The sequence below is a fragment of the Hipposideros armiger genome, unplaced genomic scaffold, assembly GCF_001890085.2.
Source record: "Hipposideros armiger isolate ML-2016 unplaced genomic scaffold, ASM189008v1 scaffold_336, whole genome shotgun sequence".
NCBI lineage: Eukaryota > Metazoa > Chordata > Mammalia > Chiroptera > Hipposideridae > Hipposideros > Hipposideros armiger.
In genome coordinates, this window is record NW_017731686.1 from 1,253,972 (window position 1) to 1,275,239 (window position 21,268).

General features: G+C 43.2%; 1 protein-coding gene across 3 annotated transcripts in view; it reads left to right on the top strand.

Moving 5' to 3' along the window:
* Positions 1–16,527: 16,527 nt before the first annotated feature.
* Positions 16,528–21,268, top strand: part of CHD7 (chromodomain helicase DNA binding protein 7) — a 127,831-nt gene continuing 123,090 nt past the window's right edge. For all 3 annotated transcript variants that reach the window (XM_019661125.1, XM_019661127.1, XM_019661126.1), the window contains exon 1: positions 16,528–18,357. In XM_019661125.1, the coding sequence (XP_019516670.1) occupies positions 16,702–18,357 (1,656 nt within the window). In that variant the 5' untranslated portion in view covers positions 16,528–16,701. The remainder of the gene's footprint in view (positions 18,358–21,268) is intronic.

The following is a 21,268-nucleotide window of genomic DNA, read 5'->3' on the forward strand; positions in this document are numbered from 1 at the left end:
TTGGAGTACTTAAGCCACCCTCACAGCATCCCTGAAGATGACAGTTGACAACCTATTTTGTTACTGGAAAAAGAAATTAAAGAGGTTACTTCTCACTCAGATTTATTCCGCATAATACATGGCAAAGGGAAAGAATGTATTTAGCATCCGCTTCTTCAGAGCTATCTAGACTACCTTGTAGCTCTGTTCTGAACCCTCAGATTGTTACTTTAATGGGAGGATTGCAGTTGTGTGGCCAAGAGCTTATATTGTTGGCGATGAGGGAGAGACTGTGCTGCCAGTTCTGTGTAAGAATAAAGGGAGCATGAGATCCCGCTCTTCAGAGAAATTGCCTCCAGGTGGCTGCTTGGTCTTTGGACCAACACTCCAGACGTTCAGGAAAGGGCATGGGTGGAAGTTGTCTGAGGCCTCTTTTGCAGAGGGGGTGCCTGCCGGCCTCCCAGCACCCTGACTCCCCTTTCTCTAGGTGGGCTGAAGCGGAGGGGTGTCCTGCGATGTCCCTTCATTACAAGTGAATGCACTCTGAGAAATGATAGCTTCATAATCTTACCATGCAAACTAGGAGCTAATCTACCTGTAGGGAGGAACAGTTACTTTAGAATTATTAGTGGCGATTTTACATTTCAAACTAAAGCATCTCTAAATTATTTACGTAATATGTGTGTGTTCTTTGTGTAATCACCTTTCATCAATTATCTGTTTCTTGAAATTTAAATTGTTTTTGTACCACTAGAAGTGTGGATTTCAGAAGAGGACAGCTATACTTTGCATATTTCTAATTGCGAAGCTACATAAGTTAGTGTTTTAGAGTGGAAGGTAATCACCGTTTTGTTCATATACCTTTTCACCTGTCCACCTCCCCACTCTGCAGATGAAAAACCAAGAACCGGAGAGACACAGCCTGGTTAATATATTCTGTGTACTTAAATTTCTCATGTTAAAGGAGAAAATATTTTATCATCTGCATTGTGCCCTAATTTTGAGCCAGGTACCATGTTAAGTACTTTATATGTACAATCCAATTTAGTCTTCTAATGAGGTAGGTGGTATTATCTATATTTTATAAATGAGAAGAGGAAATTCTAGAATGGGATGTCATTTCAGAGTTGGTCTCAGAACTTAGTGGGTTCATACTACATGTATATGCCTTCTTACTATGCCACTTAGCTCTATTGATTCTCAGGGTCTTTTGTAGTTCCATACAAATTTTAGGATTGTTTGTTCTATTTCTGTGAAAAAATGCCATTGGAATTTTGATATGGATTGTGTTGAATCTGTTGATCGCTTTGGGTAGTACGGACATCTTAACAATATTCTTTCAATCCACGAGCATGGAATACCTTTCGACTTATTTGTGTCTTCAGTTTCTTTCTTTAAAACTCATACCTCACGAGCAGTGCTTCCCTCTGAATTCAACAAGCCAGTTGAAGGCATCGCAATGGAACCACATTCGCGTCTTGTTTACTTCTTTGTATCTGTACGCTTCCTTCTGCTTGTCCCAATGGAAGAGACATACTCTGCCCCCTGTGCCCTGGGTCTCCTCCCCTCTCCCCTCTCCAGAGGCTCATGCCCTTAATTGTTCCCCTTCTTTCTATGCCCTTCCTTAGACCTCTCGCTCTCTATGCCTCCTCCTGTTAGTTTTCATATATTTTATCTAAAATGCTCATATAGTGCTCGCTAAGTGGCAGGCACTGTTCTAAGTGCTTTACGAATATTAATGCACTTAATTCTCCTATTAACCCTATGAAATGTTTCAGAATGATAATACTATTATTATCATCCCTGCTTTACATCGAGGCACAAAGAGACTAGGGAACTTGCCCAGGGTCACATGACTTGTGTTTGGACACAGTCCGGTTTCTCTCATGTTGAGTAGACAAATACTGGTCCCTCATCAGCCCACTTCACTACAGCCTGGCTTTCTCTTCACCTTCTCCCTCAAAAGTTGGGAGCCATCTATATGGTCTCTCTTCACCCATCATCACCTTAGTTTGAGCACTGGAGCTCCTGCCTCCACTACTTTGTAAAACTCCTCTCAGAGTTACTGATACCCTACTTGTAGGATCTGATGGACACTTCTTACCTTCTTTCTCTTAAGCACTTGAACTTGCTGATCACTTCCTTCTGAACACCTCTTTTTGGTGTTTGCTTCTGTCTTGCTGGCTTACTCTTCTGCCTGCACCATAAGTGCTGGCATCTCAGGATTCCTCAGTCCTGGTCCTTTTCTCTCGTCTCACTGGACACAGTCTCTGGGTGGTCTCATCTACGCCGAGGCTTTGCCTGTCTGCTGTTGGTCAGTGGCTTGAGCAGCATGTGTTCAGCGCAGCTTTCTCCCTGAGCCCTGTTCTGTGGTGCTGCTCGCCAGGATGCTCCGTGTGGAGTCTCTCTACCTGTCTCCCACCCCATGTCAACCCTGCGTCTCTTCTCTTCCTCATGTCTCAGCGAGTGCCATTCCCATCTGCTTAGTTTCCCAAGCTCAAGTCCCGGCATCCTAGCTTCTTCATCCTACAGCCAACACCCCGTCAGAAACCGCGTTAGATGGTGGGTAGTTCTGCCTCTTGAGCGTCTCCATCTCCTTTGCTGCCTCATTGTTGCTGACCCGGATTCCTGTAGGAGCCGTCAGACTGGCCTTCTCGGCCCTAGCCTTGTACCATTCCCACCTCTCCCAATGTGTGATCCACATTTTAGCAAGAGGCATTCTTTCTAAAATGTACATTTTCCTAGACAGCATAACTCAAAAACATTTGAGTGACTTCCCCATGCATTCAGAATGAATTATGAGGCCCTCCATGGTCTGGCCTCCAGTTAAGCCTTTTGAGGTACTGGCAGACGTCTGAGTGTATGCTGCTTCCCTGAGCCACAGGAGTGGATTTTCCAGTCCTCCCTGCTTCCCTCTTGCCCAGCTCCTCGACCTGCCTGTCTCCTACTTGTCCTTGAGGGCTCAGCTTAGACAGAGTTCTCCAGGCCAGCAGCGCCTGTGATTTTTCTGTCTTGATGAAAACTCAGCTGAGGTCTGTGTTGGCTGTGTCTGTTTTGGTAGCCACTAGCCACATGTGGCTGCTGAGCTTGAATGTGGCTAGTATGACAGAGGAACTGGTAATATTTTATGTAATTTTAATTAATTTAGCCACATGGGGCTAGTGGCTACTGTATGGGACAGCATAGGGACTTTTGGGAGGGTTGTGTGCCTGTGTGCGTCTCGGCATTTTGTTATCTCCACCAAAGCGCTTTCCCCAAGAAGGACAAAACAGCTGATGGTATTGGGGGGCTCAGAAAAAAACTCACCAAAACCAAACTCAAGAACTCAAAGCATATTTATATGAAGACGTAAGACTATTATAATACAGACAAATAATTTTACTAAAAATGATTTTGAGGGCCGGCCGAGTGGCGCGATGGTTAAGAACTCGCTTGGGATGCCAGAGGGCCCCGGTTCGGATCCCACATATGAGGGCCAGTGAACACTGCCCTCCACAGCTAAGATGCTGAACAACAGCTCAACCTGGAGCTGGGCTGCCGTGAGTCGCTGGCGACAGCGTAGGCTGCAGTCCCTGTGGCAGTGGGTTGCCATGGGCTACCGTGTGTAGCCAGCAGCCAGCGTGAGCGGCCAGCCGCCGCAGTGAGCGGCCATCCAGAAGCCGGCGACTGATGTGCCTCACCCGGGAAGAGCGCAATGATGGTGCCAACTTGGGCCAGTGAAGCAACATCCTCCACAACTAGACTGAAGAACAAAACGACAGCAACTTGTCTGTTCCCCTTCCCCAATCCCCCAGCACTGTTCCCATCCCCCCAATTCCCCAATAAAAATCTTTAAAAAAAAAATGATTTTGATTTATCAAGAAAGTTATTTTCAGCACATTCACATGGTTATTTCTTTTATACTGGATTTATATCTGAAGTACTTAAATATAAGCTATGAACCAAAGGGGCCAGGTGAAATTAATAATCATAATTTACTTCAAACATTTTATTGTTTATGGATGCCAGATAACATGATGTTGGGTTGTCGGAAAAGTCGTGACGCATTTTTGCAATGAAAAACATAGAAAAAAATACGTCATGACTTTTCCGACAACCCGATAGTTTTTCATGATGCTTGATATCTGATTATTAGCAAATATTGATGGAACTTAAAATGGATGAAAAAGCAGTGAGTAGAGATCTTTGGATTTTTTTGGAGAAAAAGTGTTCAAACATAATAAGCAATAAATAGCGTTGAATGCATTTCTTTCTTGAGTGCCCCCGACTGCAGGTAGAATGTAAAGTGGGGAGAAGAGATTTCCGGTTCTTCTGGCCTTGTTGGTGGGAAATACCCCAAGCCCTGGTGCTCTGAAGGCTGGAATGGGTCATTACACACACAAGGAGTTGTAAAGCTAGAAAATTGTCACCAGTATGCCGTTCTACTTTTAAATGGCAGTATCAATGGAGAGATGAAGAGGCTTTCATACTCTGCCCCCGCCCAAGCCCCTCTTCTCCCCATGTGGATAAATCTTAGGGAGGCAGTGCAGCCTGCCAATTCTCCGTGCTTTGTGGCTGGAGGAGGGGGCGTTAGTAATACGCTGGGATATTATATAATGGCTAATTCCTTAAACGTTTTTGAGGCACTGTGTCTGGCATTGGGGTTACAAAGTGATAGACATAAAATGCAGGGTCTTCCTCGATGCTCTCAGCAATCTAGGCACACTGGGGATGTTTACAGAGAGACAATAGGAGAACATTTAAATGGTTCATGATAAAAGAAATAATGAAATATTGTCTATATTCGCAAGTTAACCTTTCAACAGGACATCATTTATTCAAAGAAAAATATGGAAAAATGAAAAGAATTCTTTCCAAAGTAACAAAATTTAAATTCACTGCAAAAAAGTTACACATGATTCTGATAGGCTAAAAGCTACTAACTGCCCAGTTTGTGTGCAACCAATAAAAATCGTTTGCATAAGGATGGTCTAAACAATTTCAAGTACCACATGGTATTTAAAAATGTTTACCTTTACCATGGTAAGAAAGAACCTTATTTTCACTGTTTTGGGATGGCAGAGCCTCAGTGCTCAGGAACCTTGGCATTTGAATGCACAGAGCTCTTGACGAGTGACCAAACCAGGGCACAGAGAAAGCTTCTGAAGTAGAAACCTAAGATGCATGGTCTGTCAGGACATTTGTTGCTCTTTCTATGTGTAAGATGCAGTCTGAAAGATGCAGGGCAGGCAGTAATGTCATTTATTTAATGGGGCTCTTTGATTTACATACAGAATTTTTAAGGCTGTTTCAGAAACTTTGAGAGAGATGTGTGTCACAGCCACTGGTCTTGAATGGCACTCGCCTCTCAGTAGCATAGTTAGAAGCCTGTACTTATATTCTTCAGAATTGTTCTGTAGGAAAAATTGCGAATATTTTCAAACCATCCCTGAGAAATGGGCATGAAGTAGAGCATTTGGTATGTTTAGAAATGCAATAGATATGGGGAGGAAACTTGAAAAATGTGTGTAAGCATAATATGACATAAATACTATAAACACTGATAAAACTTAATTATTTAGATTTCTTAATCTGGATCATAATTTTATTAGCAACTGATGTATGGTAGTTAAACTCATTGAAACCATATAAACGGGTGTGTGCAGCAATGTGAAATCTTAGTAGGCTGTGTTTTAAAGCTGAGTAGGTGTCTGGCTCTTTCTGCATTCTTTGATTAAATCAAGTACAAAATTCAATTATAAGGCTTCATTGTTAGCCTTAAATTATCTTGATCATCCTCATTATGCAAAACAAATGTCGCACCTGGTAGTAGCTCATTTTCTGTCTTTGCATTTTCTTATATTACAGTCTCCTACATGCTTCCTTGAGGTGAACTTAATCTGTGACCAAAATGGACACAGTGTAGAAATTTGTAACTGCATAATTAGGATCCCTTTTCAGACTGAAATACAAAGTTTCCTTGCAAGTTAGAGGGTTACGCATATATCACGAATCTGGTACACTCGTGTAAAAAGTACTTAAAATGAGAATTGGCTAGTTGAATATTTAGGGGAAATCTGTGAAGCAGGTCACTGCAGTCAGCTTTCCATGTAAAGTAGGGTGGCAGTGCAGTAAAATAGTAAAAAGCTGTTATAGAATGTATTGTAGTTGTTTTGAAACATATTTTTATTATGAATTAATTTACTTAGAATAGTATAAAAGGTATTTCATAAAGTTAGTTTTTCCCACAGTGCAAAGCTCATTAGGGGAGGGAAGTTCAGGAGATTTCTGGGTAATGAGGAAAGGACCAGTTTAGGATTGGGTTTTGCTGTGGATGCAGGAAAATATAAAGTTAAACATACAGAGCTTATAGATAATACTTTTGCCTTTTATCATATTCTCATATAATGAAAACATTTAATTTGGCTAAAAGGTAAAGCAGGCTTATTTAGCTGCATGAAATTGATAGATTTGATTATCAATAGTTATAATAGTTTTTGATAATAGTTTTCATTATGGTAACACTGTAGAACCTACTCATGTTTATAAGTGTAGGCATAGAAAAAATGTTTCCAACTTTATTATGTCAGAATGATTATGAAATAATAGATGTGCAACTGTTTCTAGCCTTACATTCTGTTTACTCTGCCACATATTCTAGCCTTAATTTCATTTTCTTTCTCAAATATAATTTATTTGCAATAAAAATTTAATACTGTATTCACTGAATCAGTTATATTTATTTTCTTTCCTGGTTTTTTTTTTTTTTTAACCTGAGTGACTACGTACAGTTTTCCAAAATACTTTCTCTAATATTCTTCCCAAGACCCCTTCAATCCTCCTTTTCAGTTGTATTTCACTTTTACATTGCTTGCTTCCCTGATGGAAATTTGAATTTGGATAAATGCTGTGTATTTCCCTTTTGCATGAGTTATGGCATCTTAGAAAACCGTTAGAGGTGACTGTGTGACCTCTGCCCTTGGTGTCCTGGGACACCCTGCCTATCTCTGTGCTCAGGCTTATCCATGATGGATAAGGCTCCCTTCTATCGTATGTGCTCTGCTCTAGCAGAGAAAATAGATTAATTATTTTCAGCTGCGGTGTTGCTGCAGGTTTTTTTTTTCCTTTAAGGAAAAGAATGTTGGTAGTGTGTATCAGAGAAGACTGTTTGACCATACCCTTTTTCTCCTTGCATTTCAAACCAGGCAGAACTGGGTCCACTTTTAAACTCCCCTTGGCGAGAAGATCCCCGTTTCAGCTTTTCAGAAGCTTTTAAAATACAAAAGAATGTCAGAAATTGCCAGATCAGTTAGTTAACCAGTGACAACTGTCGTAAGGGTACAAGAAACATGGTTCCTACAAGAGCAGTTGGCTGTGTACTGTTCTCCAGCCTCTCAGCATGTTGGTCCTGCCCCACCTGGTCATCCTCCCGTGGTTTGGGGGCCCCTTGACAGGTACTTGTGAGTGCCAGGGTGTCCCCTTCTTCCCTCCTTGTGTCCTTCTTTCACTTCTCGTAGGTTTGACATAACCCAGGTGCTTTATGTGTGTGTGAGGTCAGTAGCTTGAAATAGGTCTAGAGTGAGTGGGAAGATGTGTTTTCAAATGGTGATTTGTAAAAATTAGAATAGTAAACATGTGGCATAGTTCGCCATTACAGACCAATCAAGTTGTGTTTGTTTAAACTATCCCAGGATATTTTACAATATTAAACAAGATATACTAGGGATTGCCAAATTTTGTAAAATTTATATTACTCTTCTATTAGTCTGCACTATAAACATCCTTGCCAAGTGGGTTAAAATACATTTCTGAGGTTTAATTTTTCCCTATCCCAAGTAAATGACACTAAAAATATTTCCATTTACTTATTTCTGGAGTTGCCTTTATTTGCTTTCCCCCTTGTCTATAATAAAATTAACTAGGATTGCAGTAAAAGGATACGGCATAGATTCACGTGTCTCACATAGATACATATTTTATTTACATATGTAAATATACTGTAAGTCTTGTCCTCATTTCTCTTCTGTCATCTAATGTTGGTTACTTTCAGTGTTGTCAGAATGGCACCGGTCTGTTACTGGGCCACACTAAGTTGTGAATGGCAGATCACCCTGGAAGTGTTTTCCTAGTATCTGTAGTGGGACAAGCAGGTCAGCTGTCTGCTGGCCGTCTTCTCCATGGGTTGAGTCTTTGAAGGAGGAGATAATTTCAGGGAGTGATATTTCAGTATTGAATTGCAGGGTATAAAGGTTGTTCTCTAAAGGACATTGATTTCCATGACTCTTGTGCTTCAGTGGCACAACTTATGTATAGGACATATGCACCTTTTTATCAATTAAGAAAAAAAAATAGTGCTTTGGCCATGCACTTAGTATAAACTGTTAGCTGAGTGCTATTTTATTAGTTGCCTTGAAAGAAAATATATTAGCCGCAGCACTCATATGTAGAAAAAAAATCATCTGAAAGGCAGCTCAGAATATTCAAAGTTATGTAGAAATAACCGAAAGAATTCTGCAAGAAACCTGTGAAATAGTGTGTTATGTAAGCATTAGATATTAGTGTTAACTGCATTTTTTTTCTTGTCTTGCAAAAATGATTGGCAAGCAGATGGAGGTATCTTTAAAATTAAACTACTTCTAGATGTCCACTCCTTTAAACCATTACAAATTAAAATTTGTCAGTAAGGGTTATTCATAATTATTTGGATGATGTCATTGTTGTTTCTTTGTCAGTCACAAATGCCAAGACTCCCTTTTCTTAAATGAAAGATGGCATATCTTTGCATTACTTGCTTTGTAGTTCTTTAGGATGAGTTATTTCTTGTTTATTTATTCTCACATTAATTGAGGAGCAGTTGGAGCCATAGCCCAAGAGGAACTCAGAGTCTGAGAGCCGGACTCCCAGACTTTCCCATGTGCAGGAATTACTAGGGGCCCTTGTTAATAAAATGCAGATTCTGGGTTAGGTCCAGTGTGGGCCCAAGATTCTGCATCTCTCACCAGCTTCTACAGGGTGCCAGTGGTTCCAGGACCCCCTCAAATGGCAAGGCTCTGGTCTGCAGGGAGAGAGGCAGGTCAACAAACAAGAACAACAGTGTACCTAGTTTTGTAGCCCCTGCCCCTGGTGTAGTAGAAATTTTAGGGAGGACTTCAAAATCAGCCTGAGGAGGAGGGCTGAGGTCAGGAAGCTCTCCTGGGTGGGTGGTGACAAAGATACTGAGATGAAAAGGAGGCTGGACTGCACAGTGACGGGGTAGGGAGGCAGGTGTGGGGGCAAGGAAGGAGTGAGGAAGGGTCTGGATGGTAGTTGGTAAACTTCTAGTGGATTGCAGACCTAGCCTGGGCATTTGTGAGTGTTTGGGGTTGAGGGGGGGCAGAGGGAAGGGAATTTGGGGATCTGATTACAAAGTGCCTTCCACTCTGCTGGAGCACTTGGACTTGATCCTGAAAGCCATGGCAATTCCTCTAAGGATTTTTTTTTTTTAATTGGGGAATTGGGGGATGGGAACAGCACTGGAGAACCGGGGCAAGGGGAACAGACAAGCCGCCGTTGCTTTGTTCTTCAGTCTAGTTGTGGAGGACATCGCCCCACTGGCCCAAGTTGGCACCATCACCGCGCTCCTCCCGGGCGAGGCAGATCAGTCGCCGGCCTGGACGGCTGCTCACGCTGGCTGCTGGCTACACATGGTAGCCCATGGCAACCCACTGCCACAGGGGCTGCAGCCTATGCCGTCGCCGGCGACTATGGCAGCCTAGCTCCAGGTCGAGCCGTTGTTCAGCATCTCAGCTGTGGAGAGCAGTGTCACCGGCCCTCACATGTGGTATCTGAACCGGGGCCCTCTGGCGTCCCAAGCCAGTTCCCAACCATCGTGCCACTCGGCCGGCCCTCCTTTAAGGATTTTAATCAGAGGGGAGACATGGTGCATTTCGTGGTTTAGATCTTTCAGTCAGCTGCGTGAGTGTATTGAGACAAAACTTGGGCAAAACAGTCAGCCTTTAATATTTTGTCCTCACTAAACCATGAAGGCCTGACTTCGTCAGAGATAATACCAACCGAGAGGAGGAGGTAGATTAGTGAGATATTTGGGAGGTAGAATCAGCAGGTTGGTGGATGGGCTGAATATGCAGGATATCCGAGGGGCATTTATTAGAACAGCAAGGTGCACAGGACAGGGGCCACATCTGTTCTGTTCAACTCTGTATATATACCCAGTGTCTGTTAGATGCTTCATGCAGAATAGGCACTCATTACAGATTTTTTAAATGAATGAATGATGGGAAGGATTAAGGGTGATTTTTCACCTTTTAAGCAGGGTCAGAAGGGTAGATGGAGTATTATTAGCTGCCATAGGGAATGCTGATGAAAAACACAGCATTACTCTATACGACATCAATTCCGACCACAGCTTTCCCTATTAAAAATATGTATCTTCTCAATAAATATAATATTAGCACATTGGAGGTTACCTAGTGATACACATGGAAGCTAAGTATAAATGTAATTCTTATTTTTTCATATGGTCCTTGGACTAACATAGAGACCTTCTGAAGGACTTCCTTTTTGTTCTTTCTAAATGTTTTCCTCCAATAAAATAGTGAATGAAAATAGGCACAAAGCTACTACGAAAAATGGTGGCCTTACTATAGCTATGTATATTTTTAGTTGTAAAAACTAAGCTTGCAAATATTTTATTAATTGGCGTGGTAATATGGAAATTGTAAGAGAAAAGGATTTGGAAATTAATTATTCCTAAGTACCTGAATTTTATATAGTTCAGAACCATTTCTAATATAAAATTTATTTATCAAGAAGTAGAGACAGCATTTGAGATCTTGCTTCCTGGCATATGTCATCAGTTTGGGTCAAATAACCTCTTATAAAAATTCTCTTAAGAAAAATAGAAATATATGTTGGGAGATTATACAGAAAGGAAAAAGTGTACAGGTTGAAAAAATGTAGTTAGTTAACATAAAATGTGATATGTGGAAAGAAAACTATACATGTCATCATAGAAGTAGATATAGAACTTTGACAGAATACCAGTCTCTGAGCAGGAGGAACTATTTTTCATCCATCAAAGAGAACTGCTACTATTCGAAATGGCTTTTGTTTAAAAATGTTACCTTTGAGAAGAACTGTGTAGCTGAGTTATCCATAGACTTTGCTACCATGATGGAAATGTCCCACATATGCACAGTAGCCACCGGCCACATGTGGCTGTTGAGCACTTGAAGTGTAGCTCGTGCAATTGAGCAACTGAATTTTAAATTGTATTTAGTTTTAATTAACTTAAATAGCAACATGTGGCTAGCGGCTGCTGTGTGGGACAGCACAGTCACAGCGAACTGGCACTGTCCAAGCCTGCTAATGGGGAAGAAACGCTGCCTTGTCTGGGCTCAGAAGGGGCGTCGTTGGGTCCAGGAGGCACATCTGGAGCTGTCTTGTGGTCACTTGGAGGCATTGGTTGGTTCCTTATCTGGGTCACTGTCCCCTCGGATTGATTCCTTTTCTCACAGCAAGCATTGGGCTGGCCAGACTTTGCTCTTTCCCAGGCGGCTGTTGGGGCCACTGGTGGGGACAAGGCTACATGGTCTCGCTGAAAGGACGTTTACTTTGAATAGAAGCTCAGCGGTGCTGAGCCCTTTATCTTGTGTGTATTCACCTTTACTTTCTGTGTATTCACCTGTCAGCTCATGAACCCTTCCCCCTCCTGATGTGATTTGTGCCCTTGAGGACTGAGCGACGTCTTCACGGCTTGTGCTGAGGATGATGATGTGTGTCTTTCCAACGGTGAGACACTTCCCGTGGAAATGCTTCTCCTAATCCCAGGCGTCAGCATCACAGTTAGGTTCTGTACTCCGGGCTCCTTGGAGGTGGAGGAGAGAAATTGAACGAGAACACTTACAAATCAAACTATAGAACACTAAAATCTACTTCAGCCTCAAAGGCATTTGTCCTTTTAGTTTGCACTTGCCCACATGTTGTATATTTATGAAAAAAGTCTCCTTTGGATGGCATTCTACTTACACAATGGGATGAACAGTGGTTGAGCTATATAGAAAAGCAGTATTTTACACATGAAAGGTTTTGTATTCACCTGTTTGCTTCCTCGCTTTCCACGTCATTGTGATACCAAATTAAAACGTGGCTACACAGATGCCACCCTGCTCTGCTAAGAGCACAGGAGTTATGGATTGTCTGTGCAAGTTTTGGGAGGTCAGAAATTTCCTTCAGAATAATAATATTTTTACACAATTTCTTTCTTTCATCTTGGTTTGTTGTATACCCTTTGCTTTCATCCCCAATCTCTAAGTGCTGTTGACTTGTTTTTACTTTTATTTTTTATTTTTTAAATTATATTGGGCAACAGCCATAGTCATGGCTTTCATGCTGCAATGGCATAGTTGACTTATGGAGGGCGCAGCTCAGTGGCCCATGCAGGGATTGAACTGGCAACCTTGGTGTTATCAGCACCACGCTCTGACCAACTGAGCTAATCAGTCACCCCCTTGACTTGTTTTTTAGATCTGTGTATTTTTTATCTGGCTTATTTCCAATAAAATTAACCAGTAGCTTCAGTGTGGTGCTAATATGTCCTAAAAGTTGTAGATAGTGTAAATAAAAACTTTTTTTTGAAAGGAAATGCTCTTCTATTAGCTGGTTTCAGTAATTGTTTTAGTGACTTATCTCTGAGTAAAATGGACCCGATTTGGGCCTTTAATATTTTGCCCTCCCTAGTAAACTGCCATCTCATCTATACATCTCTCTTTCATCTTTGGGAATTGTTCATTAAAATGTTTTGTGGAAGATATTTACTCCTCTTGGCCTATAAAAGGGGTTTTCATCTGTTAAATGATGGGGTTTGGATGAGAAGGTCTTCAAAGTGCTCCCAGCTCTGAAATGTTTGTAATTGGTTTCACAGTGAGTCTCCCTAGTGTTGGTCTTCTTTTGGCTGAGCTGTTTCGTTGTGCCCCCTGCTCACCCCCAAACACATGCGCCGTATAAACTGTTCTTGTCTCAGAAGACACTTGCCAATAGAGCACTGGGCGGAGACTTAAATTGCTGTGTCCTCATTGTATGTATCTGTACTGTTTATACTATATAATATCACACATAGTTAAAACACTTGCCATCATAAATTTCCAAGAAATATTTTGAAAAGGCATCCTAGTTTTTATAATGTAACCCCCGAATCTTAATTCTTATTTAAGAGGGTCATCACTTACAGGTGAATGTAAGCTACATGAAGACAAGAGGGAATTTTGTTTGTTTTTATTCAGAGATAGATCTCCAGCGACTAGACCAGTGCCTGGACTATATATAGTAGGTGTTCAGTAAATACATTTTAGAATGAAACATGTGATTTGAGGTTTAACTTGATTTTTATTTATTTACCCCAGTGATAATTATGAGAATTATTTGGTGACCCTGAAAACTTACATTTTTGTTTCTTCTTTTTAATAATCTATAACTGTGGTGTTCATTATCACAGTCACTGTGCATATTTTTGACTTGAAATGTAGCCAACAGGAATTGAGATATGCTGTAGGTGTGAAATACATACTGGGTTTCAGAGACTCAGTACCAAAAAATGTAAACTATCTCATTCATCTTGTAATAGTGATTGCATGTTGAAGTGATAATATTTTTCATATATTGGGTTACATTTATTTAAATAAATTTCACTCTTTTTGGGTTACTTTTTAAATGTGGCTACTAGAAAATTTTAAATTATGATTCTGATTTGACAGCTCATTGAACAGTGCTGACCTAGACATAGAAATGTAGCTACTGAGTGTAAAGAAGGGAGCAGCCTTTAGGAAGGATGTTTTAAATGAGTATCTTTGATAGAAACAGAATTATATATTGCAGCTGTGACTTGGGAACGTGGGTATTCAAATAGTCTTGATCAAATTAAAAAAGACCAAAATAAATTAATTAGATTAGCTCAAATGAGAAATATGAAATCCAGCTACCAGATGGATTCCTAGCATAGTCACCAGCCGAGTTTCGAGGTCAGAAAAGGGGCAGGAAGGTGGTGGTGGCTGCCTGAGCAAGCGTGGGCAGTCCCTAATGACAGACCAGAGCCATGGTTTCTGAACTTCCCTGACGGAGCTTACCTAAATGTGGTCGTAGTTGTTGTGGGCGACTTGTTTACTTGATGCCGGGTAATGCTGCTGTTTTCTTGCCACTGGGAAATGGACTCTCAGTGGGAGGGAAGGGAGCTGGAAGCCCAAGTGGCAGGTAGGGTTACTCTTGACTCTCAGCGAGTGTTCTGTTTTGTCCCTTCCCGTGCCTGCAGGCGGGTTCTCTCCCCGCTTCTGCTCAGCCTTCAGCTGATGGAAAGTAAGCAGGTGGGCTGTGCCCCGGCCACCAGGCTCAGTAGACCAGGCCATGCCCTGTCTCCAGGCTCCTTTCCTCCAGAGCTGTTTGAGAGCCCCCTCCAGCCAGTAGCATGTACTCCTGGGTCACATGGTAGACCCTGGAGGATGCAGCCGTTATCCTATAAAACAAGGCCATCGAGGACATACAAGCAGACATTACCTTCCTTAAGCTAATTTGAAAGGTTATTTTGGTAAGTGGTTAGTCTGCACGGCTAGTTTAAGCTATCATCAAGTCCATTCCAGTATTTATTTCCTTGAAAGCTAGAATGAGCCTTGAATAAATGAAAACTGACTGCTTAAGCTCTTTAGGAGTAAATTCAATTTATAAATATTTGTTTTATTTGGCACTGGAGATTTCTACTTCTCTTTTCTTTTGGATTTAAAAGTAGTTGTGTCGTAAAGCAGTGTGTCTGTAAATAAAATGGCATTCATGCTCGTCTTATTTTCACCCATCTGACCTCTGTTTTTGGAGAAAGTAGATCAGAAAATTCATACAGTCAGTGGCGATGTGAGGAGGCCTTTGACTCCCGCTGACAGCTGTCACCTGAAAACTGCAGACCTAGAGACCTCCTCAGGTATTACGTCTGTAGTTCTGACAGCAGACAGGATTGTTGTTTACGTTTTCTGTAAGCAAAACTCTCCCCTTGTTAGGAATACGTTAGAAGAGGGCAGGCAGAGACTGAGTTTTGCCTGTCTTGTTGGTAAGTTCTCAGCGGTGTTGGGGTGGCCTGTTGTTCATCCCCGTGCTCGGAGAAGTGTGTCAGTGGGATTTATGACAGAGCCTGTTCATAACATCACTTGGGAAATTCTTCCCCAAGACATTGTTTTTGCAAGTTGAACAGTATCACACAATGCTTAATGTGCTTCTGAAGAGCAAAAAAATGAGTTAAATTCCAAAGATGTTTAAGATTTCAGACATTTTTCCTATGTGAATTAGTTCTTTATTAGGTTGTTGATTTAATTAGCATTCAACAAAAATACTTCTCCTGTTTTCTTGTCGAAACATTCTTTAAATCGGTTGTTTTTATCTGACACAAAATCGGCTAGCAATTGTTTGAATAAAATGGGGGACATTAGATAGTGTATAACGTGTGCTGCAAACTCAGGATGTGCCCGCCCACTTTCCCCCTACCTGCTCCTGCCCTGCCTTATCCCAAAAGAGGCTAAGAGAAGGGTGAGGGCTGGGCTGCATGGATATTTTGAACATTATTCTATTAAAATAATTTTCAGCTTTGACCAGTTTTGGGGAGTTTTCTGTTTCTGTTGATGGGAATAGTCATTGTGTAGAAACTGCCTGTCTAGCTAAAGCCGTCTGAGTGGTCACGTGGCCCCTGCTCCATCACCAGAGCCCAGCACCTACAGGGGAATAATGAACCTGTGATTGGCCTTCCTCTGCCGGCAGTGCAGATGGGAACGTGGTGGGCCCAGAGCCATGAGTGAAATCGGTCCTCTTGGAGAATGAAGCCTTTTATTCTTGTCCTTTCTGAACCTTGTGTAGTCCTGCCATTTAACATAATGAAATTATGAATTTATTATACTCTTTGCAAACTTGCTTTCCAACATCGTTATGGATGTTTTTTTTTTTTTCATTTGACGCCTCTGTTGCTGTTCCATAGTTGTATGTGGGCTGTAAATATCTAATTTGTACGAAATGACTGATTTTGGTATTTGTATAATCCTCTCGTCAGTTTAACTTAGTTGAGCTTTTCACAGCCCTCGGTGCTGCGGCTGCTCATCTGATTACACTGCTCAGGGGAATAAGGTTAAGGGCGGGCTGTTGGTAACCAGAGCATTTCCAGGGCTTTAGTTCAGCAGATGGGCTGCTTGGCTATATTCGTACATCTGCTTGCCTGCTGTGGCAGCTGCTGCTGCTTCATGTTGTGATCCTTTGTTCTGTTCCATCCAAGAATGGAACGCTAGGAAGTGTAGTGAATGGATTAATTTAAGGTTAAGGTTAGTGTTTTGCTTGCTTTCTAAGTAACTGATCATAATAATGCTTCTGGTAGAAGCTAATGAGTTTCTCTTAACGTGAACTAGATTTATAAAATACAGCTCAGCGAGGGGGCTAGATGAGTATTGTTGATGGAAACCAAATTCAAATGCGTAAAATACTGGCAGTTTTTGTCATTTGTTCCTAATTCTTTGTTTTCTTCCTTCCTCCTCCCCACCTCCCACTCCTTTCCAGGACCTATATCCAGACTTTGCCTGACACTGCAGGGTCCAAGAGCATTAAAGAAATATGGAATGACATGAAGAAGATTAGCTAAGGATTCCAGGCTTTGAGGACAAACACCTCAGTGAAGTGAAGCACAGACAAGCTCCTGAGCTGTAGTTTGGAGGAGCCGTGTGTTGGAAGAAGATGGCGGATCCAGGAATGATGAGTCTTTTTGGCGAGGATGGGAATATTTTCAGTGAAGGCCTCGAAGGCCTGGGAGAATGTGGTTACCCTGAAAATCCAGTGAACCCCATGGGTCAGCAAATGCCGATAGAACAAGGCTTTGCCTCTTTACAGCCATCCCTTCATCATCCCTCCACTAATCAGAATCAAACAAAGCTGACCCATTTCGATCACTATAATCAGTATGAACAACAAAAGATGCACCTGATGGATCAGCCGAACAGGATGATGAGCAGCGCCCCTGGGAACGGACTCGCGTCTCCTCACTCGCAGTATCACACCCCTCCCGTTCCTCAGGTCCCTCACGGTGGCAGTGGCAGCGGTCAGATGGGAGTGTACCCTGGCATGCAGAACGAAAGGCACGGGCAATCTTTTGTGGACAGTGGCTCCATGTGGGGCCCACGGGCCGTTCAGGTCCCAGACCAGATACGAGCTCCCTACCAGCAGCAGCCGCAGCAGCCCCAGCCGGCTCCGTCGGGGCCCCCCGCACAGAGCCACCCTCAGCACCTGCAGCAGATGGGCAGCTACATGGCACGTGGGGACTTCTCCATGCAGCAGCACGGTCAGCCGCAGCAGAGGATGAGCCAGTTTTCCCAAGGTCAAGAGGGCCTCAATCAGGGAAACCCTTTTATTGCCACCTCAGGACCCGGCCACTTGTCCCACGTGCCCCAGCAGAGTCCCAGCATGGCACCTTCCTTGCGTCACTCAGTGCAGCAGTTCCACCACCACCCCTCTACTGCTCTCCATGGAGAATCCGTTGCTCACAATCCCAGATTCTCCCCTAATCATCCTCAGCAAGGGGCTGTTAGGCCACAAACCCTTAACTTTAGTTCTCGGAGCCAGACAGTCCCCTCACCTACTATAAACAACTCAGGGCAGTATTCTCGATATCCTTACAGTAACCTAAATCAGGGATTAGTTAACAATACAGGGATGAATCAAAATTTAGGCCTTACAAATAATACTCCAATGAATCAGTCCGTACCCAGATACCCCAATGCTGTAGGATTCCCATCAAACAGTGGTCAAGGACTAATGCACCAGCAGCCCATCCACCCCAGTGGCTCACTTAACCAAATGAACACACAAACTATGCATCCTTCACAGCCTCAGGGAACTTATGCCTCTCCACCTCCCATGTCACCCATGAAAGCAATGAGTAACCCAGCAGGTACTCCTCCTCCGCAAGTCAGGCCCGGAAGTGCTGGGATACCAATGGAAGTTGGCAGTTATCCAAATATGCCCCACCCTCCGCCGTCTCACCAGCCCCCTGGTGCCATGGGAATTGGACAGAGGAATATGGGCCCCAGAAACATGCAGCAGTCTCGTCCGTTTATGGGCATGTCCTCAGCACCGCGGGAGCTGGCCGGGCACATGAGACCAAATGGTTGTCCTGGCGTTGGCCTTGCAGATCCACAAGCAATCCAGGACCGGCTGCTACCTGGCCAGCAGCATCCTGGTCAGCAGCCACCTTTTCAGCAGTTGCCAACCTGTCCTCCGATGCAGCCCCACCCGGGCTTGCACCACCAGTCTTCACCCCCACACCCACATCACCAGCCTTGGGCACAGCTCCACCCATCACCCCAGAACACCCCGCAGAAAGTGCCTGTGCCTCAGGTAAGGGAACTCCAAGCCTGCCTGCCTGCCGCGTGGTTTAAAATGTAACTCAGTGAACTTAGAGAATAGAATTTTCCTCTCCAGGAAAAGCATTTTCATTACGAAACCCTTAATTTTTTTTTTATGTTGTTAAGCTGCCCCAGAATCTCATTTTTGACTATTACTCCCTTTATTTATTCTTACTAATTGGTTTAGGCATTTATCCACTCATTTAGAAAGTCCTGAGTCCTCCTGGTCTAGGAATTGTGCCAGGTGCTAAGGATGCACAGGTGCCCAAGCCTGGGTCCCTACAAGGAGCCTTGTTGTCCCTGCCGGCAGGGAGAGGGACGGTTGACTCAGAACCAGTGTCTTCTCTCTTCTCCCCCCTCTCTCTCTCTCTCTCTCTCTCTCTCTCTCTCTCTCTCTCTCTCTCTCACCCCCCTCTCTGTTTTAAAAATACATGTAAAACTGCAGTTTTGGTAGTCCCTCCCACTTCTTGTAGAAAATTATAATTTTTTTCTCTTGGGAAGCTGCAGAATGTGTTTTTTGTAATACTTATTTGACCAACTGTTGAATGTTAGTGTGAACCTAAATTGTAAACTGTAGAAAATCACAGTAAACAAGAACCCACAGAAAGTGCTTGGTCTCTAAGGGACTTGGGTTCCCAGCACTGAAACAAGAGTCTTCATAAACTGAGATATTTGTTACCTTACAGAATTTATAAGCAAACGGATTTAAATGTTAAGCTCTAATATTCATAAAGACATCTTTCCCTTACAAAAGTTGGTATTTTTGCCCTGGGTCCAGGAAAATAAGTATCTATGTGTATAGATTATTCTGAGTGCTGTTCAAAAATATGTATTGATCTTCCACTGTGATTGCAACTCTTGAGTTTGAATGGCACAGTAGGTGATTTTAGAGCTGTAAGGCACAAAGCTTGTTCTTAATGAAATTATATTGAATTTGGGGAAACATAACCAATAGATGAAAATATAAAGCATAGTAAAAGACCACACATGGTATGTGACGGGTGTCCAGAGAGAGAGTACACCTGTGGATGAGGGTGCTTGGAATTTGGCTGGGACTAGCCGGGGAGAGTTCACAGAGGATGACGCGTCAGGTTTCGGGGTGGTTGGGGGTCAAGCTTGCTGCAGGGCAGGGCCAGGCGGTAGAGGTCTTGTGTTCTGTTTTCAAGAATTTAGACCAGTTTTAAAGAATGGGGAGCCAGTGGAATTGATTAGACAGTCCGCAGGATGGCTGGGGGACCAGATGATGAATTGTGAGTCTGTGGTCCAGGCCTGTGAGGACAGCTTGGACTGGGGATCCGGGTGTGGGAACAGAAAGCACCGAAGCAATGAGAGAGTAAAAGGCTTTGGTTGGAAACAAAGTCGCCTGGGGCACCCTGGCTGGAGAGGCATGTAGAACAGAGGCTCAGCAGCCTCAGCTTCGGGGGACCTGGGGAAGCAGAGGTCAGGAAGGTCTCCTGGGGACACAGGAGACACAGGACATGGAGGGGTTTGGGGGGAGCTGCCCTCAGAGGCCTGGCACACTTGGAGACTCTTAGGAGGAGTCCTGAGGTCATTGGGACCCTCAGCTGCCAACCTGCTCTGGACAGAGCTGCTCTCCGAGTCCCCCGGAAGCCTAACCTGCTGCCCAGGGGAGAGGCTTTTGGGACCTGTGATTCCCGACCAACGGGAAAAGGAGGTGAGAAAGGCTGTCTGACAGGATGCTGGGAACAGAGGGCCTCAGGGGAAACCAGGGCAAGGAACGAGTGGAGAAGATCAGACCTAGCTAATTTGCTTTTCTTTATCTCAACTTCAAGGCAAAATGCCCCTCAGAACTGACCAGAAGTGCTCTCCCTGAGGCCTGCTGACCTGGGCAGCTTCTAAGGCAGAAATGAATGTGCCTTCCTTTCCAGGAATTCTTCTTTTCCTGCTCCTTGGAAAGTTTCTTATTAAGTGAGGCATCTTTTTAGAGCAGTGGTTCTCAGACTCATCCTTGTCCCAGCACCTTCTCGCTCGTCACTGGAGGGTGAGCACAGTTTGAGGGAGACGCCCCGTGATTATAATCTGATCCCTGGATGGGAACTGCTGATCTCCAGCTTTCCCTACAGAGCACAGAGATCTCAGCGGGCATTTCAGAGGATGCACATGAACATGTGACATTTGGGTCACTGAATGTGGGAGGGTCCGTATGTGTGCTGTGCCATCGTTAGACTCTGGGGGACCCCGAGTCTATTTGCCCTTTTCTCCAGCTCCAACTTCTTGAACGTGCCATTATAGACAAACTTGGAACTGGGTAAGGGATGTAAACAAGTACATTTGAGGTATTTTCATTACATAAGCTCACTTGCATTTTTTTATTTTGCTCATGGCATTTGCTTTCTGAATATTTCTGCTTAACTTTGCATCCTCTTCAGATTTTTGAAGCACTCAGTTCTGAAAATAATACTGGAGGGGGTGTGTTAAGTCCTGACAAGAGCGCATAGACTTTAAAGTCAGAAAAGTGTTTGAATTCCGGCGCTAGCGCTTCCTAGCCTGGTGGCCTTACAGTGTACTTAACCTCTGAATGTCAGATTCTCCATCAGTAAAACAGGAAAAACAGTACCCATCCCAAAGGGTACTGTTGAGATCAAGTGGGGTAATAAATACCATGTGCCTGGGGTGTCCAGCCTGTGGTGTGCTGTACATGGTAATTCTCCTCTAGGTTTAGTTTCTGATCTGCAGTGCGTTACCTTATAATTGCATCATTTCACATGTAAATACAATGTAAAATTACTTTTCTTTTTAAGGAATAGGTTAAATATTATGAAATATAGCCTTAGTTATAAAACTAAATTTGGTTTGTACAAATATCACCCTCCTTTTTGCCCATGTTGCCGGTTCTGATGCGCATAATGATATGGGTGCTGTCATGGAACCCGAAAACCTGT